Source organism: Aricia agestis, chromosome Z, assembly GCF_905147365.1.
Source record: "Aricia agestis chromosome Z, ilAriAges1.1, whole genome shotgun sequence".
Taxonomy (NCBI): domain Eukaryota; kingdom Metazoa; phylum Arthropoda; class Insecta; order Lepidoptera; family Lycaenidae; genus Aricia; species Aricia agestis.
Window position 1 is genome coordinate 16,217,526 of NC_056428.1, and position 23,656 is coordinate 16,241,181.

The following is a 23,656-nucleotide window of genomic DNA, read 5'->3' on the forward strand; positions in this document are numbered from 1 at the left end:
TGGGATCTATGAGCATTCGAGGTAAATCTTTGAAATTTATTAAAAATCAAATGGCGGTTAAGAAGTTGTTTCTAGTAACTTAAACATATTATGTTACAAATAAGAGAAATTTCAGACAAAGGTGTCTCTTGATCCAAAGGCACTGAACAGAACTCCCGAACCTTTAAAGATAAAAGTTTGGAAATTGCAGCATCGCTTACATAACTGCAAGCATTTATCACGATTTCCCTTACAGTAACATAATGTGAATAGTTACCATTCGTAGTGGTTATTTACGCATAAAGAGATTTGTTAAAAATAATAATACTCTTTTTAATTATCTTGTAGATAACTAAGAGTATTATTATTTTTTAACAAAAACTTAAACCGACTTCCAAGGTAAAAACGATTTATTCTTAAAAAAATATGATCTAAAAAGTATGAAATAACTTATTCTTCTATACTCATTAGCGCCTTTTTCGAAATTCGACATCTCAAATTCTGTTCTTAATTTAAATTCTTTTGAAGTCGGTATTGGCTAAGTTCCATGTCAAGTATCTCAGTTCTGGGCTGGGACCGGAATTGATTGCGGTTTAAGCGGGGAATTCACTACCGGTCTGGCACAAGTCTGCCGCTTGCCCCTATTGAACACACACAGAACAGGCAAGTCAGTCGAAACTCGAATAGATAGAGGGCTACGGCTCGGTCGTGGACTCATGGACTCAATCTTCTTTGTAACAAATGATAGATTAGCATCGTCATTGATTTCTTTGGATTTTTCAATACGTTCGCTGTATAAGCGGCATTACGTAGATCGGTGTTCATGAAATTTTTGCTTTTAACTTTCTACAAACAAGGATACGACCGGTAAAGAGAAATAAACGAATATCAAAATTGTTTTTGTTTCTTAATTCCTAAGTTTAGTGTTTGTATTGTTTACAATAATACGAGTATGTTTTAAAATAATATTTTAAGTGCACTCCAGTCGCTCTCCAAGGCGCGAATGACGACGGGCCGCCCGTCGCGACCATTCATGTACCTACAGACTTGCCCGTGCCCGCGCGAGAAAAATGCGATCTCGCGGGCAGGCTGCGGGCACGGGCCAATGGGCATGACTGTGCCCGTACCAAGGAATTGACGAGCAGACATGCGATATACCTGCCCGTGACGGGCGGCCCGTAGCGGGCGGCCCGGTAGTCAATTCCCCGCTTTAGTCGAGTGTTGAAAAAAAACACTACCTAAATAATGAAGAATAAGAATTATTTCATACTTTTTAGATCATATTATTAAGAACTCGGTTTAAATTTTTTGTTAAAAATAATTGTTTTTCTTTTTGTGTCCATTAATTATTAAAATAAAATTTTATTTGTTGTGTTGCTTGAAAAATGTTATAAACAGTTGTAATGCGACATAACATTATTATCTTTAAATTAATTATACTTATTTTATGTAACACTTCAAAGCATCACCATCGAACAATGCCATCCTGCAGAGGTTCCAGTCGAAAATCAATCATAACTGGTACATCTCAAACACTCACCTTCACAAGGACCTGAAAATACTAGATAGAAACGATTAAAGAGGAAATATAAAGCGCCCTACAAAAGAACTGAATTTCAAAAGAATGCAAAATCATCCCAACCTGCTGGCTAAAAACCTAATGAGCAAGGAGCCTAATGCTATATTCAAAAGGCTCAAAAGACGAGCCTCTCAAGACATGTTAATATAAACAGAGCTAGCACCGAAATGGACATATCACTGGACACTGGATATGGTCCATACTCCATACACGCCAAGAATGAAACACATAAAATCCAGCTCAATGTCTTAAGGAGAAAGATAAAATATCATATATATATTAGAGCGGGTGCCGGGTAGAGTAGAGCATACATAACCTCCTTATTTTGAAGTCGGTTAAAAATATGAGGACCACGTTCATTAAATGAGACACTCAGAAAAGCATGCAGATTATGATTCTAAAATCTAAACTTATGCCAGGAGTCGCATTGGTACTTTTTATTTTCAGAAAAAAATGGTGCAGTAGAAACTGACCAATACCTATGACTTCTGGCAAAATAATCTGCTTGCTTAAGTGAGAAAAAAAGATACATACAGCCGAACGTATAACCTCCTTTTTGGAAGTCGGTAAAAATCAGGCAAGTGCAAGTCGTACTATCGCGAACGCGAAGGGTTTCGTCTTATCAGTTAGAAGCTGGAGCATTAGAGCAAATTAAACAAATGAAACGGAATGTAACATATTTTAATGAAGGGATAATGCTGAATTATTGTGAGTAAACTTCAGTCAAAGTACGTTACCGAAATATTTAACTAAACCGGGCATAAAAATTTGTGAATAATATTATTGTATTATGTATTTACTAGTTAAGTAAATCACCAAGATAAAAACACTTAATAATAATAATAGGCTCTATATTGCGTTATAGGAACTTATTATTATGATTGATTATATCTCGCTAATAGGATATACTATCGATCTTAATTCTACCAAGATCCGTTATCTCGCTTATCCGTCTACCTCTGGCTACCGATATTTCTAATTACGATTTGCGGATTTCCTATATCTCCTAACGCCAGACATGCTAAACTTCAGGAAGTATATGGCATGACATAATTTATTTACATACTTATATTACACATAAGATTATTTACATTTATTAATTATTACTTATATTATAGCTAATTTCAAGCGATTGCAAACGTGTAAGCCGCAAGGACTAATATAATTTATAATTTAAGCGTGAGCCAGTGGCGGATTTACCAATAGGCTAAGTAGGCTGGAGCCTAGGGCGGCAGATTTAGAGGGGCGGCAAATTTAGCCCCATTTTTTTATTTTATAGAAATTAAAAATCCCACCAAAAACATTTCTTGTAAAATATTGCCGAGACGACCACATAAGGTTTACCCTGTGAAAAAGATATGAGATCTCATGTAGAGCCAATTAGCTTCTGAATTTACACGGCCTAACTCTACTGACCCTAACTTAAACAAATTCTACATACCAGTAAATACATATGTAAGGTTTCGCCGTTTCGCTACCGCACAGGGTGAAACCTTGTGGGGTCGTCTCAGCAAATATTTTCAAAAAAAAATTTTGTTGGGATATGATTGTGAACTAAAATAACGTATTGAATTTCAAAGGTCAGTTATAGGAGCGGCAAAAATTGAATAGCCTACAGGCGGCAAATTTGTAAATCCGCCACTGGCGTGAGCCATGACTGACGAACGATTGTGCATTGTACTTCGCAATCATGGATATTCATCGCGGCCCAATAAGGATAGAGTTACTATTTTAATAATATTAAACATCCAGAATTTTTTATAGTCCACTAAATTAATTGAAAATTGTAACTTACTCAGTATTGCGGTTTAAGCGCGGCCACACTCTGATAATGATGATTAAACTTCAATTTAATGAGGAGTTTGACAGATTTCTCGGCTCTCCTATTCCTCTGGCATCGTACCTGCTTCTTGGAAGACAGCCTTGGTGCACCCGATCCCCAAAAAAGGTGATCGCCCAAACCCTTCCAATTACAGACCAACCGCTATAACCTCTCTCTTCTCGAAGATAATGGAAACCATTATCAATAGCTTCTTCGATACTTGGAAGGCCAGGGATTACTAAGCGACAAACAATACGGGTCCGCTCGGCTGGTGATCTCTTGGCGTACCTAACTCATCGTTGGGCTCAGGCAATTGATTCGCAGGGAGAGGCATTGGCTGTTAGTTTGGACTTTGGATATTGCGAAGGCTTTTGATCGGGTTTGGCATAAAGCGCTGCTTTCAAAGCTTCCAAGTTCCATCATACGGGCTGCCCGAGAAATCATGCAAGTGGGTACAAATTTCTTAGCAGATAGAAGCATAAAGGTCGTAGTTGAAGGCGAATGCTCGTAAACTCACTCTGTTGATGTTGGTGTCCCTCAGGGCTGTGTGCTATCGCCTACCCTATTCATACTGCATATAAATGAAATGTTACAGACCAACGGCATTCATCTCTATGTGGATGATAGTACAGGTGATGCTGTATACAGCGGTATATATACCGGCTCCCCTAATATTTCTCGGCTAAATGTCATTGAGAGTCGAAACGAACGTACTGTGCCTAAGATAGAAAATAATTGAAGAAAGTCTCTGAGTGGGTTAGACGTAACTTAATCCAATTCAACCCCGCCAAGACACAAGCCTGCGCGTTCACCACTGAAAAGTCACCAATGGTCGTATATCCTCGTTTTGAGAGCACCTCTTTAACAATCTCCCCTAGCATAACACCTACTTGGTGTTGATATATCGAGTGAAGTTCAGTTCCGATACCATCTAGAGGGTAAGGCCAAGTTAGTCTCAATAAAGTTTTTTTTTACCTCTACAAGACGCAGGTCCAACCTCATATTAATGGAATTAATGGAATATTGTTCTCATCTCTGGACCGGGGTGCCAAAATACCAACTACTCCTCCTTCGAACGAAGGGCCGTTCGAATTGTTGACTGCCATAGTGTTTCAAACAGCTTGGATCCCTTGGAATTACGCCGAGATGTAGCTTCACTCTGCATCCTCTATCGGTTGTATCAAGGGGAGTGCTCTGATCATACCTCCTGCAACTTTTCGCCATCGCCCCACGCGAAAAATATACCATCCTCATCACCTTGATGAATGGCAGTCTTCCACCGTGCGTTTTTCGCGTAACTTTCTGCCGCGCACTCTGGAGCGAAATATCACCAGCAGTATTTCCGGACCTATACGACCTGCAAACCTTCAAAAGAGAGCGTATTCCCTCTTAAAAGGCCGGCAACGGTCCTGCAGCTCTTCTGATGTTGCGGGTGTCCATGGGCGACGGTAGTTGCTTTCCATCAGGTGACCCTCTCGCTCGTTGGCCCCCTTATTTCATAAAAAAGGATATAGTATGGGGCTTATGTCCAAATTTTCATTTAATCACATTTAATAAATTAAAATTCGTCCTGAGTGCGGCAGGGTAAAAGACCAGACATGGGTGATGATCTCAAATTCTAGTGAAAAGTACCGATGAATCTCTTTGAATTCTTATACCGTCAACTACGTATTATGTATCAATAATGTATGTTGGCTATGTTGCAAATTCGAGCGCCGCGCCACAAGACGTACTTGCCGGGAACGTGCGTGTTTGGCAAAATAAGGTCAAATCGCGCCCGTTCTTTACACAACTGTCCCAAGGAGGTTTTTGTATGTATATCTTTGGTACGATCTATGGCCTAAACTGTTTAGTTTAGGAAGTACTTTTAAGGTATGTACTCAGTACTGTACAATTAAAAAAGTAATTAAGAATTTTAAGAATATAAAAAGAAGTAATTATCTATCTTATTATAATGTGAAAGAAAGAAACTTTATTTGGTAAAACAATAAAGTATGTACAATACAAATAATCAATAACATTTCAAATAGAAATCTTACCAAATTGGCGCCTACTCAGCATATTATGTTGCAAAACACAGTTCGCAACGCTGGTTATGTGTACTAATTAAAATTAGTACTTACTTACTTAAAAACATTTCAGCGGCCGGCAATCCACCATCCATGGGCGATGGTAGTTGCTTTCCATCAGGTGAGCCGTTTGCTCATTTGTCCCCTTATTTTATATAAAAAGATATTACATTTTTTTTAAATACAGTATCGAAAACGTGAACACTGTTTTTTTTATTACGGGTACTGACATCTATCATCCAGCATCTGAACTACTATTATCGGTAGTAAACTACTACACGTATTGAGTAATGTACATCTCGATAGATGGCGCTAGTAATTGTAGTGCTGGCAGTACATTAAAAAAATATATTTTTTCAAATTAATTTTATATTTTATTGTGATTTGAACAGCTAATTTTCAATTATTTTATAGAGCCGTGTGTTGCAGTGTCTTTTCTAAGTATATTTTGCTAAAGGCTAGGTGGACCGCGGAGGAATGAATTCATAGTTCATACCCAAGTCCCAACCGAACGCAAACTCACAGACTCACAGTACCTACAAATACAAAAGACTATCAAATAAGTATTTTATTGATTTTTAGGGTTCCGTACCCAAAGGGTAAAAACGGGACCCTATTACTTCGACGACGGGACTTCAATGTCTGTCCGTCTGTATGTCTGTCTGTCTCCAGGCTGTAACTCAAGGACCGCTATAGCTAGACTTCTGAAATTTTCACAGACTGTGTGCTAAGTGTATATCTGTTGCCGGTATAAGTAAGTTATAACATCAAATACTAAAAACAAATTAAGCAAGTAAATTAAATATTTAAGATTTAAATATTACCATATTTAAGATTTAAATATTACCTAATCCCATACAATGATACTTACAACAAACGTGATTTTTTTGCTATTTTTTGCTCGATATCAATAACGGCATCACACAGGCACTTGAAATATTCACGAGATTTAAATTTAAAAAATGATATGTGTGTAATATTAAATAATTAAGGGGTTCATTTCTGTGGGGGGTCCCATACAAAAAACACAATTTTCAACCTATTCTGGATCTATTGTGGTATGGAACCCTTCGTGCGCGAGTCCAACTCGCATTTGGCCGATTTTATTTTACTAGGGTCCCCCACCCACATTGCAAAGTGCAAAATGCAACATGTGTACTTTTAATCAGGTGCATTGTCTGCTTAACCCTCGGGAGTCGGGACCTTTTTTTTGCATCCCTTTTGTAGATTTTATTAACGTGTGATGAATTTCAAAAGGGCAATGATAATCCATTAAGATTATGGTTCACCCTTATAACTATAGGGTAGAAAATGTTACTATATGATCGAATTATGCGTGTATGTGTACGCATAAAAAACCAGAATGTAATTTTATAATTGTTTTATATACATTTTATAATACGTACATACTACATAATAAGATAAATATATGCTTTCGTTTTGGAAGTCGGTTAAAATTTAAAATGCAATAAAAATTATTTTTGAGTACCTAATTCTAGATAAAACGCCTCGAGGTCCAGTGGCTCTTGACATCGGAGGTTTGAGTTCGATCTCCGCGTTGGAAACATGTTATTTCCATGTTTGGTTAGGACAATGCAGGCTGATCACCTGATTATCTGACAAGTAAGATGATCCATGCGTGATCATCTGATCGTGTCGGTCAGCCGTCCCGCTGCGTTATGAGAAGTAAAAGGAGTAGAGAGTGCTCTTGTGTACAGCGTACACACTTGGGCACTAATATATATATATATATATATATATATATATATATATATATATATATATATATATATATATATATATATATATATATATATATATATATATATATATATATATATATATATATATATATATATATATATATATATATATATATATATATATATATATATATAGGCAGATAGGCAGATAGCTAGCATCTAGGGAGATTCCAATTTAAACTAATTTAATTTAAGTATTTTTGTTGTTTATGTGTGTTACATTAATAGGTCTAATAATATTGAATGTTAGATTCAACACATAGGCCTGTTTGGGCATGCAAAATCAACAATAAAAATATTACATGCATAGATAATAGGTATGCTAATATGCAGCCTAGCTCCAAAAGCACAGTCCTGATTAAATAAGATAACATGAAACTTTCTCAATAAGAAGGCAATAAGTATTCAGGACGCGTGGTTATGACTTTGTATCAGGTTTGTCGCGACTCCCGAATTTCATATTTCTGCTCGTTTTGTATGGGCTTATCGATATAGTTCTTGTTATAGTTAACTATGATGCAAGCTACGTACGAGGCGAGATCCATACTAAGTACGAAATGTGTCTGTCGGTCTGGCTGTCTGTTACCTATTCACACAGAAACCGCTAAACAGATTTTGCTGAAATTTGGTATGGAGATACTTTCACTCACGGCAAAGGTCACTTGTATTCTATTTAATTTCACATTAAGAATTTGTGGGTTAGCTATTTGGAAGTCCTCAATAATGAAAGACATGAGTGGATAAATCGGGTAAGTAACATGAATAAGAAAAAATATAACATAGACACAGAATACATCTTGGCTATAGGACAAGGTTACTTACCGAATGTGTCGGGTTTTTTGTAGAGATAGAGTTCTAGGACTCATCGCCTACTGTGCTTCTAAGAAGACACTGCGAGTTGGAGTTGACAGTAGGTACATACATGTGCTTAGTAGTCCGGCTAACGAATGACTCAAACGAGGGTATAGAGCGCGTGAGCGGGAACCTAAGCGATTTCTGCTGGAACTTACTCAGGGTGATTAAGGACAAAACATTTTAAAAGTCCTGACGTCTAGTCTTTCACTTTCCCTGAGCGTTTAGTTCGAAAACGGATAAGAATTTGGAAAAACTGTACAGAATCTAATTTATAGAGGAATCAATAAGCTTTAATTTCATCATAGAATTTTTTAGTTATTGAAAGTTTTTTAGTTATTGACGAAAAAACAAAATTGACACCATTGTCCCCCCCCCCATATTTTAAACATAATATTGTTAATTAATAATACTCATTTCATTCACAATATTTCATTTCATTTCATCCCATTGTCGCAAAACATGTTGTATTTCACCTTTCATTGGAACACTTTTCATCCATAAAAACTGTGCTGTATTATTTTGTATTTTGTTAAATGTGATTCTGTTGGTGAATAAATAAATAAATAAATAAATATTACAAATGTGAAAGTATGTCTGTTGTTAACTCTTCACGCTCAAACCGCTGAACCGATTTTTGAAATTTGGTATGCAGATACTTTGGGTCTCGGGATATGGGATACATTTTTATCCCGGAAAAATATTATACCGTTCCCGCGTGATACGTTTGGCGCAACACTGAGTTCTAATCAATTAATCATAATATTATAAGAAAATCGAACTCTATATAATATAATCTATTTATAATTGGTACAAATTATTATTAATTACTAACTTGAGCATACTCTACTTATAATGTAGGTCGACAATTTGTACTACAGTAGCAATTATAAATCAATATTGAGAACCTACGTTTTAATAAAAATAATTAAAACATTAACGTAGTTTTAATAATTCTAGTTCAAGGGTTAAGCGTCTATTACCCGCATCCGTTCTGCAGGACGTACCTGAGCCTTTAAAGTTCAAACAAGAAGTTAAGAGGAGTACATACCGCCGTTTTTCCATACAAACGTTGTTCCCTGTTTCCTCCCTTGATAATGCCGGTAGAGTTATGATTTTTTTCCTGAATATCAATGGCCAATATTAGCATGTCCCTATGTTTTCTGTTTTTTCATAATTCTATTATTAAAAAAGATAAGAACGTCCAAAAACCCAAAAGAATGGCCAGATTTTGTCTGTGTTCAAACACCTAGAAAACAAACCTGGCTAGAATATACAAAAAAAATATTTGGGAACACAGCTCAAGCCTTGCTTTAATTCTTAATGAAAAAAGTACTTAAATCGGTTAAGTTTTACAGAAGGAATCAGCGGACAACGAATCGAAGATTTTCTGTTCTTTTATTAGATCTTTTGTCGTGTTGTCTCTATCGCGCTCTGCGGTAGGAGACTTGAGATTGGTGAGACAGCATTACATTTTCAAATACCTATTTTCAATTTCTCTCGCCCTTGGTGTATCCTCTTAACAAGCCCGTATAAACAGTTTCATAACTAGCTAAAAGCCAAGCTTTGTGAGGGCTCGCGTCGTCACACCTTGACTGACTGATGATAACACATCTACATATAAAAAATCTTGACTGACTGATGATAACACATCTATATATAAATTAAAATTACTATGATAAAGCACAAATCAATAGGCGTGATATAGTTTTTCCGTAAAGTGTGTTACAAAATGTAAAGATTGTGGGATATACTAGGGCTCGCTTCGCTTGCCCTGATAATTGACTTAATAAGTACTTACATACATTTTATAATTAGAAGGAAAGTTTTGTTTTTGTACATTATATTTGAGAATTTACTCCGAAACTGCTGTATTTGTTTCAGTAAAATTTAGCACAGACATAGAGTATGCCATTTTGAATTGAAACTGAATCGACTTAACCCAACAAAATTCAACCAAACATTTAATTGAAACGACTTAACGCATTCATCTGTTAATAATGAATCAATTTCATTGATAGTAATCTTCGCCTACGTGTGAAATAAAATTTAAATACGAATTTGCATTTCTTTGAATTTCTCATTCTCTTTCCTCTATCAGGATGTGTCCGCGTGCTGTGTGCAGGATGGTGTAATAAACGCATAACACAACCTTGAGGTAAGTAAACGTGGGAAGTGGAGTATTGTTTACTAAATAACTAATAAACATAACGTCGCGCCTTTACGTAATCATCAGCACCAACCACATTAGCACAAGTTTTTGTTTTATAAAGGGAGGTCAAAAAATTGCTCCCCCGGGAGCAAATAAATAGCAATTCACGTGTAATGTAACATTATAGATTCGTTTTTGAGCATTACATTACAATTCCTACTACCTCCTTCACTGACGAGTTCGCGTGTAATGTAACATTCGACTTTGAGCATTCCATAACTATGTAGTTGATTCCATAATGTCAGTTTAATGTATCCTTACAAGGTGCGCATTGTAATGCTCGGCAGTCGGCTCTCCTCCCTCACTGATGTAATGCTCAACTCTGTAACGTTACATACTTATATTACAAGCGAATGCTCCCGGTGAGGGAGCACCTTTAGGGAAAGTTTGTCGTCTGCGATCTCCCTTATGAAAGACAAGAATTTACATTAACGTCTGCCAATTTGACGTCATTGAAAATTAGCAGGTGTTTTTACCCGACTACGGTCAGTCCAAAAGGAAGGGTTATGATTTTGGTAGTCAATATGTGTGTGTTCTTCGCACAGAATATATTAAATTGGTATCGGCTAAATATCCGGGCCGATCTCAACAAATAAGGCGTCAATTATAAATTAATAATGAAACCGCTGGACGCTGGTAAAACTTCACAGTTCACATATTACTGAGATCCAAATAGTCCACACTATGCGCTTTCGTCTTAAATTTTCGTCATCTTCTTTCATTCAACTTTTGTTTTGGCGCATTCAATAATTGAATGCGTCAACGAACGCAACACCAACATTGTCATTTTTGTTTTTTTGGATACGGTCAGAGGGCATGCGTCGCAGGCATGCCTCACGTACGCTGTTGACTGTGCTATAACGCATACCCTTGACGAACAGAAAAAGGCACAGTGTGGACAAAGCTAATGCTCAACTAAACATTTGCTATATCAAGCAAATTTCAAGTTACAACTTACAAGCAATTGCTTATTAGAAGGCTTATTACCATGAAAGTGCCAAAAATATAAAATAAATGTAGATAACCTCTAATGTCCTCTTAGCTCTAAACGTAAAACGTATTTTTCTTATTATAATAAAGGTTATAAAATGTTTTAATAAAATATACATTTGCGGAGTCAACAGCATGGCGGAGTGTTGAGGCAAGCGCGCGCTGGGAATTAGTAGTCATTACTGAAAATATTATACGAAATTACGACCGGGCCGGAGGCCGATTCTCGAGCTTCGAATCTCGTTTCGTGCGTAGGCTATCTCACTCGCGTGGGTACACTGTCTCACGCTCGAACAAGACAAAATCGGAAATATGACATTTGAAACTTGAGAATGAGACCCCTGAAGTCGTAAATTTTTGTTTATTTTATAAAAATAACATATTATATTTTCGTTAAATGGCCCAGTACAGGCAGATTATTCGCTTTATTTTCGAGATAAAAATAGTAAATACCTTATTACTTGCAGCCCAGGGATAGGAGTATAGGACATAGACTAGTTTTATGCCAGGAAATTGCAAATTCAGCGCAACGAAGCTGCAGGCAGGCTATAGTATTAAACCATTTAATTTAAATTAATAATTTAATCAAAATCGAAAAACGTAGAAAAAAGAAAGATAACAGACAGGTAAACGCACTTTAACACTAATAATATTAGCCCCAATTTCACCGTGTCGAACTATAGTATCGATTTGCCGATAATTTCAATCTTTTAATTTAAAGTAAACTAAAGATAAAAAAAAAAAAATCTGTTTCTATAAAGAATAGTCTACATATTACAAATTTGTAGATAAGAACCTAACAATAAGAACACATTAAGATTCATCTTACGATGTTAATAATAAAAAATAGTAAAACTCTACAAAGCATAATTTTGAATTCACAAAAAATACGATAATAATACTTCGGTCTCTTTCTAACGCGACGGAATGCGTATGCAGCGAACGCGACAGAAATATATGTAGAGTTCGGACTTCGGACATCGGTGTTGAATGTTGATTGCTGTTTAGTCAGTGACGTGAGCTGGTACGCGATGGACGTGTGTTAACTGTTAGCGCTACGTATTATCGTATTTACAAACTTTGTCGTGTTTGTTTTGATAGTGTTTTACCGTAAATGGTTTCGTAGGATCGCTGTGACTCGCGTGAGTCTAAGCTGGATGATCCTATTAGTGTATGATATAATGGTCCAGGGTTCGAGTCCCGTCTGAGGATGGAGTGACGATGCACACATCAATGATGATGGTGAGTGAAGGGCTATTTTAAGGGAGCTCGCCAATTTCCTTGCGAAACGCGAGTTAATTCTGTACTGTTTGTGCAACGCGAACGTTAAAAATAAACATTTACTATTAGAATGTGTGGAACTTCAGAATATGTAGAGCTAGCTTTTGCCCGTGCCCCGTGTCATCGTCTGCGTTTATTATGTACGAGAACATAGTATTTTTTACTAGAAATCAGCAGTAATATGTGATAATCCAGATCTTAAAGTGCTACTATGATGAATTTCATCGAAATTCGCTGAGTAGAAGAGTAATAACGAGCATCCGATTCTTAAACTTAATTAAAAATTGGTAATAAATAGAACTTAACGTAACTCTACATATTCTACTAATATTATTTAGAGCTCTCATTCTAAAGGAATGAATAAATAGTTCTGTAAGAAGTCATTGAAGTACGTTTGTTCTATTCAAGGTCACTTTATCAATAGAGAGATATCGTTTTTCACGTGAGTAAAAACTCCCCGATAAAAAATATGTAGAGTCTTTCATATTATAGACGCAACCTTCAAAATATTCACATCAAATTAATTTATGAATGGCGAATTGTAGTATTTGTTTTTTATAACTTTTTTTTCTTCACTTAAATACACGTATTGGATTGCAGAGTAATAAACAGTTTTGGTATAAAATTTTATTTTACTATTATTATAGTCTGTTTACAGTGAATATACCTAATAAATAACAAAAGTATTCATAGCCTCCTATTGGCAGTCAGTTAAAAAAGTATAGTTTCAAAGCTATTTCGGCGGTACCGATAAACAATATAAACAAGGAAACACAGGCCATGTGTTGGATTTGTTTATAACTCATTGTGCCGCTCTACATTTTTACACAAGGCGCATTCTAATTTTATTTTTATATTCATTCAATGAATTGATGGAGTTCAAAGAATGAGAACGAGTGAATTGGATATGTAGAGTTATTTATATATTATGTTAACCGATTTGTAGAGTAGGTAAATATTATTAACAGACTTCCAAAAAGGAGGAGGTTATATATTCGGCAGTGGATATTTTTTTTACTTTTATTTTTGTATGTTCAACGATTATTACGTCTAGTATTAAACTAAATAATACAAAACTGGTTTCTTTCAATCGTAATTTTTTAATCTAGAATTCTAGACTTTAATTGCTATAGCCTGCTTATGTAAAACTCATTAAATTGTGTAATGTAGCTATTATAATATTATGTTTAACATAGAGCTTATTCTTAAATCGAATCAAATTATTGTTTATTTAAGTATAGGGTTTTGCTTAATTTATTTTATTATGAAATAGTGACTAAATTATCGAGATGATAATAATTATTCATTTACAATACTTTATGAAATAATTTCAGGTATAAAGGCGAGTTTATTAAATTGAAATATTGTGGTATTTTCTATCAACTAAAAAGAGATAAGTACAGCTTAGACTTGCCAAAGAAATATTGTGATTGTCGTATTAATAGTAATTTTACGTACCTAACAAATCAAATTAGAATCGCGTCAGAACCGCACATCTTTACAGTTAAAACAATCCTACCACATTCTCAACTCGAAGCATCTCTATTCTCTACCTAAATTGATTAAACGGTATATAGACAAAATAGTAACCAAATACATAACAAAAGAAGTTACGTAAGCCATGTGTCAGCGCGGTATGTAGCACAAATCAAAATTAATATATCGCCTCGCGCTATGCTCTACAATTGCCTTTCAATCGGCTAACATTCGGTTATTAATTTTTCTGTGTGTTACATATTGCATTTTCGTGTGCCCAAAACAGAAGGATTGGCTGATGTAAATTATAATTCAATACCGTTAAAAGTTGCTTTAGATATCAAAAATGCACTTAAAAGAGTGAATTACCAAAGGTAAAGTAATAGAACGGGAATATCTCAAGAATATAATCGTAGAATATCTCTAGAATATCTGTAGAACTAATATGTTGTGTGCACTCAAGTGGCAATGCCCGAAGGCGAGCCTGTCTTTGTCAAGCTAGTTAACTCTACCTTTGATTTTGATTTCAGTAAAGTGAAATAGAGTAATTGGTACCAAATTGAAGATATTAGATTGTAGTTTTTTGTCTCGTACGTAGGTACTCCATGCTATTGTGCACCACCTTGCCCACGTGAAATGTTTCCGTAGAAACAGCACCTTTTTCGGAATAAAAAGTAACTAGTGCTTACTCTATGTCTGTGTCAAAAAATTAAAATAGTTAAATTTTGGGCAGGCTAGAAGAATCTAGAGCAGCAGCCTAGATGAAAATCTATTTTATATTTAAACTGTTCTTTTTATGGCTTGCCTAGTTATTTTTAAATGTATTGTTTTAGTATATAGTATTAATTGTATTTTAATGGTGTGTAAATCATTAATCAGGTTGATAGTTTTAAATATTTTCATCTCCTCCTCCTCGCGCCGTGTTCCTCATTGCTGAGGGTCGTGAGCCCCCTTTTGAAGTTTGGTGACGACAACATTACGCCATCTGTGGCGATCCTTGGCAGAATGGAGAGCATCATGGAGGCCGGTATCTAGAGTTGTGCGTACTTAATCAGACCATCTAATAGGGCTTCGCCCTCTTGAGCGGCGACCGTCAACTTTGCCTGTAACCACAAGCTGTTCGAGGTATTGATTTTCATCTAGGAGTAGGGAAATATTACTAAAATGAAATTCCTGTTAAGAGTGCGACTGACTCCAAAAATCAAACATCGTCCTTCTCTCTTCACACTCACGCCCGACTTTCATATGCCAGGTGAAAAAGAACAACGCGGATTCATCGCTAAATTAGTTTTTTCTCAATAAATCGATAAATATACATTAAAAAAATCCGCTAGGTCGATCTCTCAATGATAGAATTTTATACAATGTGTTAAAATATTAACTTAGTGCAATGCACGGTTATGGCAATAAATTGAAAATAATGAAAAATTCGTGAAAATTAGATGCATCTTTGTGATTTTTTTCTATCGAGAAAATTTTAAGAGGATACAACAGGGGGGCTAGAGAAATGAAAAAAAAGTACGTGTAATATCTATAGCTGTCTCCCTTCCTCAAGCCTATACCGCAGAACGCGATAGAGACAACTGCAGAAAATCCAGAAAATCAACGATTCGTTGTCCCCTGATTCCTTCTCCAAAAGTTAACCGATTTAAGTACTTTTTTCATTAAAGATTAAAAAAAGGCTTGAGCTGTGTTCCTATGTTTTGCTTTTTTTGTATAATCTAGCCAAATCTGTTTTCTGGACGTTTGAACACAGTGGAAAATCTGGCCATTTTTTTGGGTTTTTGAACGTTCATATCTTATTTAATAATTAAATTATAAAAAAAAAGAAAACATAGGGACATTGAATTAGTGGCCGTAGATATTCAGGAAAAAATTATAACTCTACTAGCATTATCCAGGGAGGAAACAGGGGACAACGTTTGTATGGAAAAAAGGGCGGTGTGGAATCCTCTTAAGATATCGTGTTTTTGCTCAAATCGAATTCTCGGAAATATAATGTAGTATCTAATTTTAGAAAATGAAACAATTCGGGGCTTATTTTCAAGTATAAAAATGAATTATAATATCGACACTTTAGGGTTAGTCGCCCCCTTAACGCCATCGCGGTGAGCATTGACAACATACAGTCAGCACTCACTTAAAATGAGTTAGCTGTTAGACCATGAGATAACCTCAATCATACGCTCACGGTCAGCCAGCACTCAGCGGCGTTACCACCGGAACAGTTAGCAGCTTCAGATATAATTAGGTGCAGCCTTGACTGCAATAGACAGATGAGATGACGCGCTATTGTTACACGATATCTTCATCATCATTATCACGATTCGACTGTACAGGATATTACAAAACAAAGTGATAAAAAAAAGTGACTTTAGGGTGTATCAGTCCCCTGTTTTTAGTTTACTGCGAAAGTAACAACGCTAAAAGAGTCACTTTTTCAACTTTTCTATAGGCAAAATCATGACTAGGACTTGCCCACAGAAATTGCAAAAAATGTTGCTCTTTCAGCGCTACTACTTTCACAGTGAACTCTATACAAGGGACACATACACACCCTAAGGTAGGTTTTATCACTTTGTTTTGTTACACCCTGTATATTAGGGTTGCAGCCGGCAAATATTAAGTTAGGGAGATCGCAGACGACACACTTTTTGTGTGATCGAGTCTGCGGCGCGGCGCCCATACAGTCGGTATGGCCGCGCCATGCCGACTGTATCGGCGTATATGCAATCTCCCTAATGAGTAAGGTAAAAAAATTAGAGCCTTTGTTACCGGAAAACGAGACTAGTCACCAAATTTACACTCGTACTAAGCTTGAGGTCCATATATGGCGCGGCAGCCGGCAAGCGTAATTTTTACCGGAATTAAAAGCTACCCTTGTTCCGTTCCCACTTCCCGGTACTCCAAAATACCATACCAAATATAAAAGCCAATATCCATTCAGCGATTTAAGCTTTAGAAGGTAGCAGATAAACAGTACAGACAGATAGACTGACAGATATACAATTGAAATAGTTTATTGAAATAATCGTCCATATTTAGGGCTATTTGCTAAACTGATTATCTCACGTTAACGTAATTTAACGTTAATTAGGTCAAAGGCCAAATACGAAGCGAAAACTTCTCTTTCATTTTATATCATATTCATTTCGTATTTAAAATATGAGCAGAAAACTTAAAAGGATATTCATAAACTACTCTATTCATTATGAAAATGTGCTTCACCCTATTAAGTCCTGAAAATATGTAGTGATGCTTAAGTATATTTTATCTTATTATAAAAATATAAAATATTATATTTTGTATATTGTATAACATCCAAAAATAAAATATACTTCCGCCATTAAAGTTCATCTTACAGCTTCTTTTAACCAAGGACATTTTAACAAAGGTGAAAATATATACATATATACATATAAGAACACTCTTGATTATGTCGAAATGTTCTCATTTGTTTATGTGCTTCCATAAACCATTGCTATATTTGATTATAATATACTGATATAATATAATATTATATTATGATACATACAGATGTGGCAATCTCAAATCAGTCATATGTTTGCCTCAAGTATGACAATATGCAAAAAAGTCCCAAGTAGAAGTAACACATTTTTGTGTAACATCCTCAGGTTATACGCAATAAATAGGTAATACGCAAAATAAAATCACGAGAAATCGCCAGATTATAACATAATCCACATAATCCTGTCTTTTCAATTTACCCAAAGTGCCTGTAATTGGGTACTATACCACAAAGTCAGCGAAAAACCTACGTTATGAATATTGATAAGCGCATGTAATTTCTCAAGGGACTTACTTACCTTATTTAGATGAGGCAATACGGTGTTTGTTAATATATAAAATGGTTGTCGAGGTTTAATCTCGGAAGTGCTAAAAGTTACATTGAAATATAGAACAGTAAGTAGAGCCTTATAAAAAGAACAGTTCAGTTCATCAGAAAATTGCGCTATAGGAAAATGTGTATTGCTTACGAATACAACCTAGGTTATGTGTCTGCATTGAATATACTTCTAATTTATATTAGTTAAAGTTGAACCAGGAGAAAAGACAGCTGCTAACATAAGCAATATTTTAATATACATATAAGCATTATTATTTTTAACAAAAAATTAAAACCGACTTCCAAGGTAAAAACAATAATAATAATATGAACAAAAAGTATTAAATAACTCTTACTCTATAATAGTGCCTTTTTCAGAATTCGTCTAAATCTCAACTATTTCTGTACATACTACAGTCTTCATTATTTGAAGTCGGTACCAGCTAATTTTATCGTGAGTTCAGTCAATGTCAGAATATCTGAAGCTTTTGGGACTGGTACCGACTTCAAAGTAATGAAGACTGTAGTATGTACAGAAATAGTTGAGATTTATACGAATTCTGAAAAAGGCACTATTATAGAGTAAGAGTTTATAAGAGAGAGTAATATTATTATTGTTTTTACCTTGGAAGTCGGTTTTAATTTTTTGTTAAAAATAATAATTTCACTCTTTTTAGTTATCTACAAGATAAGGCTTTATGCGTAAATAACCACTACGAATGTTAACTATTCACATTATGTTACTGTAAGCGAAATTGTGGTAAATGCTTGCAGTTATCTAAGCGATGCTGCAATTTAAAAACTTTTATCTTTAAAGGTTCAGGAGTTCTGTACAGTGCCTTTGAACCAAGGGACACCTTTGTATGAACTTACTCTTATTCGTAACATATGTTTAAGTTACTAGAAACAACATTTTAACCGCTATGAGTCTTTTGATAAATTTCAAGGATTTCCCTCGATTGCTCATAGATCCCATCATCAGCTCACCACTTTCTGATTATTATACAAAATCAAGATTATATCCTATACAACAACACAAGGATTTTGAAAATCGGTCCACAAACAGCGAAATAATCATCAAAAACATCTGCTTTAATGCAAAATATCACGAAAAGCATCAATAATTGGGTCATAATGTGATGACCCATGGCATAATTTTGATTTCTAAGATGATGATCAAATAAATTGATTTGTTAGCTTATGCTTTCAGTTGTTTAAACGACGACGAAATCCCCGAACCTGTATCTATAAGGATTCAAATGTTCTGTTATACCTTCGGATCCAGGGTATAACCTGGTGCGAAATCTTACTTTTTGGTAGCATTTACCTCGAATGCTTCAGAAAAAATTGAAATCACTATATGTTACCATACAAATTTCAAGGAATCCCCTCGATTCCTCCAGGATCCCATCATCAGATCACCACTTTAGTGAACATGGTACCAAATTCGAGTTAAACCAGAGAATTGAAAATCGGATCACAAACGGGTGAGTTGTCATTGAACATACAAAAAAAAAGATACATACAGCCGAACGTATAACCTCCTCCTTTTTGGAAGTCTGTAAAATGTATGAAATGTGACAGTAAAATATTTCCTCGAACAATTGTGTCGTAAACTACATTGTATTAACTATTATACATAGTTAAAGCAATTGCTTTTATGTTACAAGTCTAACATGTGATTACTGTGTTATGCGTTGACCATTGCGTAATCGGATACCCTGGAATGATTTGTGCTGAGTTTTAACTAGCAATGCTAAGTACAGGCATAGATAAAATATACTTTCATTAGTCTATAGTACAGGCTTAGACAATGTTTAAGTCTTTTTCTACAGTGTAAGTTTTTAAATCTCATTTGATTTTTTTAATAAAATAAGGGGAAACCTGATGGAAATAAACTACTGTCGCCCATGGACACTCGCAATATTAGAAGGGCTGCAGGTGCGTTGTCGGCCTTTTAAGAGTACCTACAGGGCCTAAGTATTACCTTTTAAATATAAATTTTTGTTTGCTGTCTGTCTCTAATTCCTATAGATACCTCCATGTATAGTCTCATTGTGGGTTTTATAAACTACGTAACTGACTTAGATCCGGTTTTTTATTAGTTAAATACACGTGCATATAATTATAGTAACGTTAATGGCAAAACAACGTTGCCGGGTCAGAAAGTACTTTTTTCCCTTCTTATTATAACACGTAATAATTAATCTTATTTTCTGCAATGGACATTGTAAAATCGTCATTTCTGTGAGCACAGAATTGTGCACTCAGTAGATCAAAGGTGTGTCGGTTGTGGGGTGAATTAGACCTCTGTCATCACTGAGTGCATTAAGTGATAATATACTACATATTCTGTTCAGATACTGTAACTTTATTTATACGTAAACAGAAATATTTAAAACTAGATGACGCCTGCAACTGCAAAATCTGTTTATCGCGCGGAAACCGTACAATTTTCCGGGTTAAAAAGTATCCTGGATTGCATATTTTATTTTCTACTCCTAAACACTTTCTAATATATATGGCTGAGGCAGTAAAACAATGGTCACTTGAAATGCATACCACTTCGTACCAGCGGAAGTTATACTATAAAGTATGTAAACTATTATTAATAGTGGACTTTAAAGATACCGATACAGTCACTATAGTGACATTCATGATGAGAATATAAATACCACACCTGCGGAATTTCTGTGAACTTTCACCGAGGAAATTATTTAAAATTATGATGTATGGTCAACTGTGCACCATTTAAAGATCACTTGAAACTGGCGCAAGCGACGCTTATGCACATTATTATTTGCCTAGGTGAGAAAAAGCCTTATTTAATTATTAATAATCAGCCAAGTGCGAGTTGGACTCGCGCACGAAGGGTTCCATACCATAGAACAAAAATAGAAAAAAACTTGTGTTTTATTGTATATCCTTAATTATTTATTTTATTTAAATTTTATTATTCATTATTAAAATATAAATACAATTGAGTATTTTGCGAATATTTTAGGTGCATATCTATAAATTGCCATCATTTATATTGAGCTAAAAATTGCAAAAAAATCACGTTTGTTGTATCATGTATGGCAGCTTAAATATTTAATAATTTTGTTTTTAGTATTTGTTGTTAAAGCGGCAATAGAAATACATAATATGGGGAAATTTCATATCTCTATCTATTACCGTTCTTGAGTTACAGCCTGGAGACAAACATACCGACAGACAGACAGACGGACAGACAGACATCCGTCTGTCACACATTAGACAGACATCGAAGTCTCAGTAATAGGGTCCCGTTTTTACCCTTTGGGTATGGAACCCTAATAAAAACAACCATATCTTTGTCTCTTTCTTTGTCCTCTTCTCACTAATTTCTTTACAATTCAAATCATGTTCCTCATTTGAATACGCATGAATGAATTCTAACAAGATGGCTGCACTTAAGTAAATGAATGTTAATAGTATGTTTAAAGTGATTATCACTAGTTGTAGGTCGTTGTGTAGTAAACAAGTTTAAATTATGTAAAAAACTACATAATAGACGTACCTAAACAATAAAGTAGCAGTGGAATATGGATGCAGGTAATAGTTTGGAAAAGGAGACAAAATTATAGAAAAATAATGTGAAAGTGTGTCTGCTTTTGCTTGTGTGTCGGGTCAGCTCATAAAGGTAATATACCTAGCGGCAACCTACCTAGAGCAACAATCTTGAGCTGTCAAACGAAACCGAAATTGATTCGCGTCTGTGTGTGAAATTTGTTTACGTATACAAGCATCTTTCTAAGAGATTAAATTGTCAACGTGCCGATAAGTGCCGACTGCACGTCTAACAGATGAAAAAAATTGGTTCTGCTGTCATGTATCACACGTCTCTTTTTACCACGCCGCGCAGTGTTACTGAACTGATAGTAACATCTCGCTTGCTCAGGCCTTTGTTTGTTTATTCCGCTAGGTATATTAACTTTATGGGTCAGCTAGAACTATTTATATAATATCTGTGTATTTCTATTATAATATTGTGTTACGACCGGAATAATAATAATTATTTTAAGAATATTATGCAAGGGGAAATAATAAAACGAGCGAAAAAAAAATTACTTTGCGACTGATGATGAACATATTGTTTTAAGCTAAGCGACATTAATTTGACTAAGCGAAAAATAAACTAACGACTAATATTGATTTATAATAAAATCCAGAATGAGCTTATAAAAAGTGGATTGCGATTAATCTATTCTAGATATTAAAATTCTATCTGAGCGACTGTATTACTAAGTGAGCGACTGGAAAATGGAAATACATAGCGGGCAACTTCATTAAATATAGATTAAATTTTTCTAATTGAGCTTATTTATTACGAGCTACTAAAAAGTTCACTTTGAGCAAACTTTTGTGAGCTGATTTATTAATGATAATTATTGGTTACTGATATTCTATTTGAGGCTTTATTTTTTATATTTTGATACGTGTTTTAATGAAAACTACATATATTGTTAAATGCGTGCGAATTCGAATGGGGGCGGAGCTACGAATCGTTGCAGTCAGGTGATTTGGGCTGCGGACCAATACGACTTTTTTGGGTTAGGTTAGATAGCTAAGGCGGCCGCCTTAGTCATCTAATCATAAGATTCTTTCTACTAATAATCATTTTTTTGACATAAGGCCTATACAGCGTTGTTGTAACTTCCATACAAATTTCCACAACGTTAATACAAGGCATCACCCTAGTTTAGTGGTGTTATAGTGTGTATATAAGAAAGATCATGATGGCGGATGTTCAATCAGCTGATTAGTATTTAAAGTCTCGTATGCTTTCAGCTTTAGCGAATTTGTGATTTCGACCATAATAAACTAGTGATCTGTGATTTCGACTTTCAAGTGCATCTGCTAATTATTACTTAAGTACGGTATATAAAATGGAATTCGTCAATACCTTCGATTTATTTGATGAACTAGATGAAATAGATTCTGCATCCAGTTCCAGACGAAGCAAAATATATAAAATTCGTGAAGATCCTTTTCAGCTCAATGATTTTGAATTTAAAACGGAATATAGGTTTTCAAAACGATATATATACAAGATCGTCGATCTCATAAAAGACGACATCAAACAAAGCCGGCGAGGAGGTGGGATTTCACCAGAATTGCAGGTGCTTACGGCTGTAAGAACATGGGCTCGTCAGGAAGTACAAGACGACGCGGCCGATCTGCACGGACTGAGTCAGCAGTCCGTCACTAATGTGTGCCGAAGAGTTGCCACAGCATTAGGCAGACGAGCTGCAAATGTCATTTATATGCCCTCTAACATATTGGAACAGGAGGAAGTAATTTCAGGATTTAGGGAAATTTGTGGCTTTCGAAATGTTATAGGTGCGATCGATTGTACACATATCCGCATTAAAAAGGTCGGAGGTGATTTCGGCCAATTCTATATAAACAGAAAAGGTTACCCGTCACTAAACGTACAAGTGGTATGTGACTCGAAATTAAAAATACGCGATATTGTGGCCAGGTGGAGTGGCAGCACCCACGACTCTTAGCACTTCTCCATTGTCGCTTTATTTCAACTGCTCTTTCCTTATTGTTTAATTCATTGAATCTTAAAAGAAAATCATCATCAGCTCTTCATTCGTATGTATATATTATAATAGAAAACATAGATCAAAGGTGTTAAGATTATTATGTGCTTCTTTCACCTTCGTAAAACTTGCATCCAAGCTTCTTGCTTTTTTTTATTAGTATTTGTATCGCAAGATTTACTCTCTATTATCTTTAAATTTTCTCTGATGCAT

General features: G+C 35.2%; 1 protein-coding gene across 1 annotated transcript in view; it reads left to right on the forward strand.

Annotated features, from left to right (window-relative positions):
- Positions 1 to 12,287: 12,287 nt before the first annotated feature.
- The window catches only part of LOC121738473 (homeobox protein 2-like), a 128,640-nt gene continuing 117,271 nt past the window's right edge, over positions 12,288 to 23,656 (forward strand). The window contains exon 1 of the mRNA XM_042130536.1: positions 12,288 to 12,508. Coding sequence (XP_041986470.1) covers positions 12,488 to 12,508 — 21 coding nt within the window. The 5' untranslated portion in view covers positions 12,288 to 12,487. The remainder of the gene's footprint in view (positions 12,509 to 23,656) is intronic.